This window comes from Dasypus novemcinctus, chromosome 23 (assembly GCF_030445035.2).
Source record: "Dasypus novemcinctus isolate mDasNov1 chromosome 23, mDasNov1.1.hap2, whole genome shotgun sequence".
Lineage (NCBI taxonomy): Eukaryota > Metazoa > Chordata > Mammalia > Cingulata > Dasypodidae > Dasypus > Dasypus novemcinctus.
The window spans coordinates 38,409,713-38,420,055 of record NC_080695.1 but is presented as its reverse complement, the minus strand read 5'-3'; the positions used below and the strand labels follow the sequence as shown (position 1 = coordinate 38,420,055).

Genomic DNA, 10,343 nt, shown 5'->3' with positions numbered 1-10,343 from the left:
AAGACTGCTGGAAATGTATTCTCAGAACAGAGTGCGTAAAAACACAGATACAAAGCATCGAGGAAAAAGCTGGTGAGAAAACAATGGTTCCTTTTAGACTGCTATTTCCTCCCATTATAAGAGTTTGGTAAAGGAGAGAAACCATGTGAAATGTGGAGAATGCTTCGCACTTAAGTCAGAATATGAGTTCTCATCTAGTTCCATGGCCCAGGACAAAGTGCCTCTGATCTGTCATGGGGAAAATGGGAGTATAAGCCCTGATTGTGAAAATTAAATAAGCATGGATGTGGTGGTTTGTTTTACACTTTTATATATAAAGAATGTATCCTTTTGTAATTTGCTTTTGCACTTAATGAGATTTTGAAGTGCTTTGTGTAGATCAATGCAATATGAATATAATATTAGTCAACACCAACAAGATCTTGTTTGGCAAGGAGAAAAGAGGAATATGGCTTGAAGAGGTCATCATGTAATAAATTTATTATATTTTGTTACATTTTCCACTTTTCTCTTAATTCCAACTATATACTATATAATCAACTGCTGTTTCAGAAATAAAACGTTTTAAACATAAAAATATAAATTCTGCTTATTAAAAGTGCATACACCTTGAGTAACAAAACACACAAATAAATAACAGACATCAGTGACACATCTCATGCATTTGTTCTAAAATAATTTAAAATGTATGATACACTTTCCTTCCAGCCTCAAGGAAAGACAGTCTGCCTTTCATCTTACTGTACAACTAAAGAGGAAAATTATACAGATATCCCTATCAATGGTGCATGAACAGCAAAGCATTTTGTGTACAGTGATATGACATGCAGCTTTTATAACAACTATAGAAATTCCAGTGTAAAAACTGAAGAGTTCGATCAAGAACAACTTTTGTAATGGGGCTAGAATTCAGTTTTAACCAGTGGTGAGAGGCACAGTTGGTAAGCAAATCTATAGGGAATATAAATAAATATCTGAAAGGCCTACAAAGAGAATTTCAACTTCAGAAATACTGAAACTGCCTTCCCAATTTGGTATAATGACACCATACCATTTAGAATAGCACCTAGGAAAATTTCATATTGCATTTTCACTATTACAACAGGTATCACTACTCTGGGTGGCCTTTCTAAAGAAGCATTTCTAACTTAGGTTGTTTATTTATATCTTTATTCCTTTAAATGTTGAAAACACCAGGTGAATTGTATTATTTTTTTTCTAGGAAGCATAATGCTCAACAGGATGAAACCACCTGAGAAGCACAGCAGATTATTTTGAAGATGTTGTAGTGCGTTCAGCTCACCAGAGATTAAAACCAAATTTTGTTTGCCTCCATAAGCAACGTACACTGAAAAATGTTTGGATGAGTATTATTTGATTTTTTAAAAATTACATGAAAACCCAGCAATAAGAGTAGCGAAGAAAAAAAAAGACTCCAAATAAAACTCTTTACACTCAGTTTTAAACTGAAAATAATTCCTGAAACTACTTTCTGGATAAGTAAGAACTATAGTAGAGAATGTGCTAAACAGGAAGTTCAGTGGCAGCCTGAGGGATGCTATTATAATTACTACAAAAGGCAATCGTTCTCCCATCAAAAGCAGAGACAGGTTTTCCAAGGCTAAAAATGTTTTCTGGTTTATTCTCTGGCATTGTCTGACTCAAAGTGACTTCCCTACTCCCTCATGGGTCTCAGCCCAGCTGTGGCCTCCAGGAATGAGGGTCTGGAGAAAAAGAGGAACCTCACAGGGCACTTTGCCTGTCTCAGGAAATGAAGACCACAAATTCCCACCAGACTGGCAAGTGCTGGGCTACCCATAAAATGCTCCAAGCCCCCACATCAGGCCTTTAATAGGAAAGACACCCCTCCCCGCACTTCAAACAGGAGGTTACCAGTGGTTCTCGATCATTTTTTCTTTTCCTCTCTAACACAACTGAGGAACCTGACTCACTCAGGAGTATTTCACGTGGCAGTGATTCTTGCCATATTGCTCAGCAAAGGGATGGCGTATCACAGTGGTTCTCACTCTGATTGCAAATTAGAAACACCTAGGAATTTTAAATATACGGTCATTCCTGGGCCCTACCCCTATATTAATTAGCTCAATTGCCAGGAGTGGGTCCCAGACACTGTACGTTTAAAAGTTCCCCAGACGATTCTAGTGAACACTGGAGTTTAGAATCTCAGACAAGTCATTCAGAAGAGGCGTATCAGAATCTTGGGGAGAGATAAGTATGTTAGACTTGAGAAAGCCTCCCCAGTTGACTGTAGATGTCTCTTCTTCCCCAAATTGGGAAACACTGGTATTCAATGAACGGGATACGAGTCTAGAATCTAACTCACTGTGTATACTACGATAAATTCCATGGGCTTAGTTTTCTTGTGACCAGTGGCTGGGAAGCTCCAAAGCTTTCCGAAACGGCTCTAAGTCTACAAAAGCATTTTAAAATTGTTAGCACGGTTAGAAGCCACATTCTTTCTTTGTGACCACAATAGAACCCTAGAAGATATAAAAAATTAAAATCTATAGAAAATGGCAGGTTATTTTTAGAACAAAATACTTTAGGAAAGGCTTCAGGCTAAATACAGTATAGAAACCAGTTTGTGTTCCACTTATGCAATTCTACTCCTGCTTGCAAATTATTTTACATACAATCTTGCCAATGATAAGAAACAAATACAACAAAGAGAAACAATATGTGCAAAGCAAACTGAGATATCACATTCGTGCTCTTCTATATTGATGCTGAAGCCACATTTAAAAAATTATAAATTCAAAAATAGAGCTCCATAATCTAAGAGTTGCATTTAAAAAAAAGCCTTACATTTAGTGCAGTCTGTATTTTTATTAGATGCTTGCATAGATAGTAAAAACATGCTTTCTGTATTAGATGGAGGCCATGCAAAATTGGTTTTAATACTTGAGCAAAAAATGACTGGTCATGCTCAAAATGCAGCTGCAAAAACAAACACTTTGAAAGTTGGTCAAAAGACAGTGGGAGACACTGAATTTTATTTAAATGAAATCATTGCATTTCCTTCTAAAATATGTCATCAAATTTAGCAATACTCTATTCTTTATGAAATTAAAAAGACAAAGCCAGCCACAGAGTAACGGCTATTTTTTGTGTTTATGTTTATGATATAGGCACTGGTTTGTCAGCATATTTTGTCCTTCTCAATTCCAAATAATACAAAGTTCAACGTGCCTCACAGAGTATATGTTTTATTGAAACTGTGCTTACAATTTTCATACTATCTCAAAAATCCAACCCAGAAACACTTATCTTTGTATCCAATAATTATAAGAACCTACACAGGTTAATTATCTTCAACTGTTTAATAATTTCTTAGAATGAAAAATAACATCAGATGTCAATCCACTTTTTTTTTGTTTTTTTTAAATCAATCCACTTTTAAAAATACATTTATTAGAAATAAATGAGCTTTGCTCACAGCTCTTCTCTGCTACATTTTTCCTAAAGGCTGCCACCACTACCGTTGCCTTTACATACTGTTCCTTTTTTTCTTTCCATGATAGTTATTTTAGAGGGTTGACAATTCTATCTGCCCCCCTCCCCTGATAGCCCCACTTTCATTTCATACAAATTTAGATGGCCAAATTCCAACGTAAAGTAGATTGGTTAACAGATTTTCAATCCCTAAGTAGTAGAGATAGCTCAGTCTAAAAAAGTAAATGTTAAGAGTAAAATGTGTCCAAAGGTAAAGATAGTTACTTTCGGTTCCCAGGACAGAACAGACTTGCTCAAGAGGACCATAAGCCTTAGCTGATTCACAAGAATCTCTCTGATCATTTTGTTCAGGACTGTCATTCCACTTAGGACATCATCCGCATCCCCTGGTAAATTGTGTTTCCAGTTCTCCTCAGCTATAGCAAATTCCTGAAGCTTTCAGCTCACCTTTATAAACAAAGTAGGCCCTCAATGAATGTTTGCGGAATGAATAAATGATGAAAGAATGATCAAAGAAGCATTTAAGGCAGCCTCAGAAATAACTGCAATATTTTATGGTATAACACAAATACTATTGGTCTAGCATATTCTTACTTACTTTCAGTCTGGCTGCTTTTAGGAAGAGAAAATACAAAAGGGGTGGAAGATGATCTAAGATGATGTGAGCTTAATGGTTTCTCTGTGTTTCTTTCCACCTTACATAAAGACAAAGGCAAGGTGTACGGCTGTCTTAAGGAATGGTATGGCCTCAGTGTACTCTGCATGTCTATAAGAAGAGAAATAAAACATTTTTTAAAAATTAAAGCAAATACAATTACTACATACAACATTACTATTGGTGGTTATTTTTTGCCCACCAGGAAATAATTGCTCTAACCAGGCCCACCTAGAGGTCAACCATAAATGCAGGCCTACCATCCTTAGCAAAACATACCTGCTTGCTGTGCCAAGTATCATTGGGAAAACAACAATAACAAAACACAAGCACCAAATCCCTAATCCCTACCAAGGAAGTGAACTAAACCAACAATTTTCCAAGACACTTCCCATCTTAAAGAGCATCTCCTCTTCTGTGGCTGAAAGCTGTACCTTGCAGTTAGAGACAATGAAATGTTCATTGTTTTATTAGCCACAGAAATATAATAACCTAAAGATGCCTAAACAATGCTGTAATAACTCTTGATTTTTTTTTGTATTTAATTAAATCTGACACAAGGACTAATTCCATAGACAGTTAACAGAAACGGAAATTTTATTTCTGAGATCCCATGGAAAAGTAAATGGATCTGTGGAGACTCTTTTTTTTAATACATTAGACATAATGGAAAAATCCATTCCTAGAGAATAAAAATTAATATTTACTACTGTGAAAATTAAATTAGTTTCTATTAATGTTTAACTATTATAGTTTAAAAAAATGTGTTATTAAAACCCTTTGTCTAATCAAACTATATTTCTAGGGCTGCTTCAGAGACTCGAGAGATTTCAAATGAGATCTACCTATAGAAAGATGACAGATTTAAATTAGACAAGCATTCAATTCCTGATATTGCCAATTCCCATATGTAGTACATCTTTTTCAGGAAATAAAAGTGACACAGGAAAACTAGCAGGGGCTAAACATGGATTGGGCTGCCAATGTGCTCTTGGAAGCAATAATGTCGAAGGCAGTCATCTAGGAGTCGCACCAGAGCAGAGGAGAGCCTGCTGCTGTGGGATCCCTCAAAAGTCTGCACAATAACACAAGGAAATCCAGAGATGTGGTATGTAAGGACAGAGTGCAATGGGCAAAAGGCTCATGGTAAACAACTACCTCAAACACTAGGGTAACTTTTCACAAGGCTGAATATTCTTAAATCTTGCAAGGGTCTGAAATTCCACTACCCTTAACATAATGCTGTAATCAACAGCAAAATAATGTCACCAACAGGGAATATTTCTGAAGAAGTGTCTATGGAATAAAAAAGGAAAAGAAAAAAAAGGCAGTGCAGAATTCACAGCTATGCATGTAGATATATGTTCCAGTTACTTCATCCACAGCAATACTGAAAAGGAAAATTATAAATGGATCTGTATACCAAGAGTTCAGGAAGAAGGTGAGGAGTCTATGTCTGGAAAAAACAAACAAAAACACAAAAACTCGAATATCTGAACAAACTCAGGCTTAGCCTGATGTGTTTCTTGGCAAAATAACAAGTGCTATTCAAGGAGAATTAGGGCCCTGACTCTCTTTAAGATTAAAAATAAAATAAAACTAAAAACTGACCAGGAAACCATTATCAGGATACCACCAAAAAGCCTGAAAAACCACGTATCTCTTTTGGGTGTGAAATTTTTGTGAGTTTTTTTTCCTAAGTAAGATACACAATATGCACTGATCCTGCCAGAGATGGAACATACTCCAATTCTGCTTGTGAGTTCTGGATTACAAGACTAAATCTTCAGCACAAAGAAGAAATAAATGAATTACAAAGAAGAAATGAATGAGTTATTAGAAACAGTCCTAAGACTAAAAGGTAGACTCAGAGGTGGACGTGTAATACTTTGTCACAAATTGCTTCAACATACCATTAAAGACTTAGGCATTAGGCAACTTCTTTCTTCAAGTTATAAGACAAGGAAACATAAGCATGCAAACACAGGGCAGCATGGAGTTTTCAACTGTTAACATGTCAAAAAGCAATACCAGAAAAGGAAAATGGTGCAGAGATGCATGCATCCAGTTTAGAATCCATTTTTTTTCCAGGAGTCTTTTAAAGATGTCAACTACTCTACCACATTTCAAAACCCCAATGGCCTTGGCTAGCAAATTTAAAAGGGAAAAAAACTTAACCACTAGTGACTGGTTTTCTGGCTATCCAATTTGCCACCTCCGAGACATCTCCTGAATGTCAAGACAGCTTACAGCACACACATCTTTGCAGATGTGAACCTAGGTAAACAATTCATTCCTACCTCTAGAATCTTCTATCTGTGGCAGTAGGAGAAATGACACAGTAACCCATACATCATGTCACCCTCCTCTTTAACCCATTCACTGATGCACATCCATCCTAGACTAGCTGAGTATATACCTGAGAAACATTAGTGTTAAAATATTGCCCTTTACAAAGACTGGCAGATGGGGCAAAAGTGCAGAAAGCAACAGTTTTCCATTGTTTCATTGTTAATGTCACAGTTTTTAGAGCTCCCGGTACCACAAGACAATCCACAATGAGGACAAATCCTGCCCAGATGAGACCCAAATCAAAGAAGTCATCCTCCTACAGACCACACTAATGATAGCGTGACTGGATCACAGGTTTCAAAACCCTAGTGTCCGACAAAAGTCATTAGAGTTCTCTAGAAAGAAATATGTACAATTATTAAAGGGACTGTCCAGGGAATCATCTACAGTTATTCCAGTTAGCTTGGTATCAATACTTTGCCTATGGCTGTTATTTGGTTCAATGGCAGAATAAGGCGACGCATTTTAACAATTTGCAATTGAATTCTCTTCACACACACACTTACACACACGCACGTGCGTGTGCACACATCAGGCACATGACCCAAAAAATACAAAACGAAAGCAGAGAGGGCTTTGGTGAGAGGGGGAGGGATTCTAAATAAATAAACATCTTTACAGATAAATCACTTGGATTGCAGAAGTATCACTGAGGTTTTTGAGAAGGCCGTGCAGAAGTTTGCATGCTAGAAGATAACTTTTTTGAGGATTTCTCAGCAGACTGCCTGCCACCAGGAGATGAGGGAACTCCAGAATCTAGCTGGGATGACTTGGATCTATGAGCAGACAAAAGGGAATGTTTAGCAGAAGCAGGATCCTTGGAAATAAGCTGCTCTTTTCCAATTGCATTTGGATTTGGCGGCTGGGAACCTGGAGGCTGGTGGCCTTTCTCTGACTTATCATCCACCGCACCCTTACAGACCAACTTGACAGAACTCCCGCCTGCCTTTTTGGAGAGCAAGGTTGTCTTGCCAAGATCTGTTGACCGCCGAGTTTCCTTCTGTCTCAAGGCTGATTTGAAGAAGGACAGTCCCTTGTCCTCAGACTTGCTGTCCCTCTTTAGACCAGACTTCACACCTGTGTTAGGGGACCGCAGACTGGCCATGGAAGAGCTCCTGACATGCTTTCCATCCCCTTTGGTCTCCCCAACTCTGCCCTGACCCACCCGAGGGGAGTTGGGTTTGGAGATGGAGGTGACACTGGTTCTGTCAGAACCCAGGCTTTGTCTGGAGCCCTCCCTACTTAGGCTTCTGTCCGAAGTCCTGCTCTTCCCAGGAGGAAAGGGCCCCCTTGTGGCCCCTGGGGCTTTTTTGGCAGATGTGGAGGAAGCTGTGTAAGCAAGAGAAGAAGTGGGCTTCTGCTTCTGTGGTGAAGGAGATGACGTAAGGTCCTGGGATTTAGGTGATGACTCCTTTTTGGGTTGGGCAGGGGCTGGGGATGAATGACGTCTACTGGCCCTGGAAGAAGAGTCTGCTTTACTTCGGGAGCGGGAGGGCTTTAAAGAAACTTTGACAGAAACAGGAGAAGAAGGGGATGTACTTGAAAGAGATGATTCCTGGCTTGCCAAGACTGATCTCCCCTTCCGCAAGCTTTTATCTGGCTCAGAAGTGCCTTTGGAGCTTGGAGATCTCTTGGTTGTGCTCTCTGGTTTCTTTGCAAGTGAGCCTGCGAGGCTCGGAGGTTTCACCTCTTTGACTGGAGAGCTGTCTACAGAATCACTCTGATCCACATAAGCAATCTGGTTATTGTTATCAAATGGATCAGAAATGGGGGGCAAACGATCCCCTTGTGCTAAGTTTTTGCTCTGGATGTCTACAAGACTGGATTTCAATTTGCGAGTGTCTGATTCATCTCTGAACACACCTTCCATGACAGCAAGAGGGGCTCGACCCAAAGTCTTGTGCTCACGTTGACTGTGACTATCGCTTGGTTCCTGGTAACTACTAGCAAGGTTCCTCAAGCTACCAAAGCAAGAGATGGAGACCTTGTCATCCACCGCCTCCCCAATCTTCTCCAAGGTGGAAGCAGATGTGTGAATTGGAGAGTCCCCTGAGAATCGGGAAGGGGAATTGGAACGCATCTGCAGCTTAGCAGAAAGGGACCAAGAAGGTCTGATGCAATTTTCATTGACAGCCAAGGGGCTGGTGACAGATGATCTGGATGACAAGCTTTGGCGCTGGACACTTCTCACGAATGGCCGTGTTGAGAAGCCTCCTGAACATAGCAAAGAGAACACCATTAATCAAACAAACAAAAAAGTTCTAGTCACATCTTAAGATAATGAAGCTGGAGGAAGACAAGCCTCATAGAATGGGGAAGCATGACCTGTGAAGTCAATATGTCTGGGTTCTTAGTGAACCAGCCATATGACCATAACTTTTCTGAGTCCCAGTTCCCTCATCTATTAAACAAGGATAGTCTAACTCAGAGGTTAGCAAACTAGTCCCTTTACCTTACCTTCTTGCTCTCTATCAGCAGTCAGCAAACTTTTCCTGTAAAGACCCAGACAGTAAATACTTCAGGATTTTCAGGCCAACTACTACTCAACTCTGCCATCAAAGCACAAATGCAGCCATAGATGACACATAAACAAATGAGCATGGCTATGTTCCAATAAAACTTGATTTACAAAAAAAAAAAAAAAAGAAAAGAAAGCATACCAAATCTGCCTGTGGGCTATCTGACCCCAGTCTAACTCATAGGGCTACTGTGAGAAATAAATAAAATTGTAGCAGTCCTATGCCCATCAGAACACTTGGCACTCCACAGATGTTCAATAAATGTGAGCTGCTGATTCTGCTGCTTCATCTATCTGGGGCTCACAGAAGTGAAGTGTCTTGCCCAGGATTAAATACAAATAGAGGCAGAATTGATGTCAGAACTCACAATCCCTTGACCCCCACTTTCTATCACACGTAGGTTAGCCTGTTATTGTAGATTATTAAAGTGGATCAGTGGAAAAAACTAGAGACTTAGATACTACATTCCAATCCTGAGTGACTTAAAAGTTTCAAAAGAAATATTAAAAATGAAATTCTATACACATTTGATACTGTAACTGTGGTAAATACAAAACTCTGGATATATAAGATCCTAAGGGATAGGCCTTGTTCTATGGACACCACACACCACTACTACACGATATTCTTAAAAGAATATTGATTTCATCAACTACACTGTTGAAAAAACAGAGTAGGGGCAAACCACAGAGGCTTATTATTAAAACTACTGCGATTCTAAGTTTAAATGCTGCCTTGAAAGTAACTTCTACCCAAACAAAGATTCACTAGTAATTTTTCATAGAATGTCAAGAGCTAGGAAGGACATTAGCAATTATGGTCCAATATTCTTATTTTACAAATAAACAAACAAGCAGAAGAGGTGGCAAACCTAGAGTATAATGAAAGTCCCCTAGTCTACCATTCTTCTTCCCACCTCCTGCAATTTTTCCTCCATTTCATTTTCTCAGAATTATCCATCATCACAAGAAACAGATTATAGTGATTGAAATGCTGGCTGCAGAATGAGACTTGCTGGAAGATGAGTCACCATCCTCATTATAGAAACTGAGTTCACTCTCTCCTCCTTCCAACTCTCAGTACTCTGGCTGGCTGATACTTCCCATACCACCTGGGTCCCCGTTAGAACCAAGGTCTGTCTGCCTATTAATGTTGCTTGAGTGGTAAGTGAAGGGGGGAAAAAAAACAGAGTTCAATTTTTAGATTTTCCAAGTTTTTATATTGTGACAATCTTCAGAAATCAAAAAAACTACCTTTATGCAGAGACAACAGTTTTTGTTTGTGCTTCTGTACTGAAAAGAACATGCCACAAATTCCTCTATGGGCAACAGTGTGGTGGGAAG

General features: G+C 39.0%; 1 protein-coding gene across 1 annotated transcript in view; it reads right to left on the bottom strand.

Annotated features, from left to right (window-relative positions):
* Positions 1–453: 453 nt before the first annotated feature.
* USP31 (ubiquitin specific peptidase 31) overlaps positions 454–10,343 on the bottom strand; it is a 117,794-nt gene continuing 107,904 nt past the window's right edge. Inside the window, exon 16 of the mRNA XM_058286281.2 lies at positions 454–8,695. Within this exon, the coding sequence (XP_058142264.1) occupies positions 7,128–8,695 (1,568 nt within the window). The 3' untranslated portion in view covers positions 454–7,127. The remainder of the gene's footprint in view (positions 8,696–10,343) is intronic.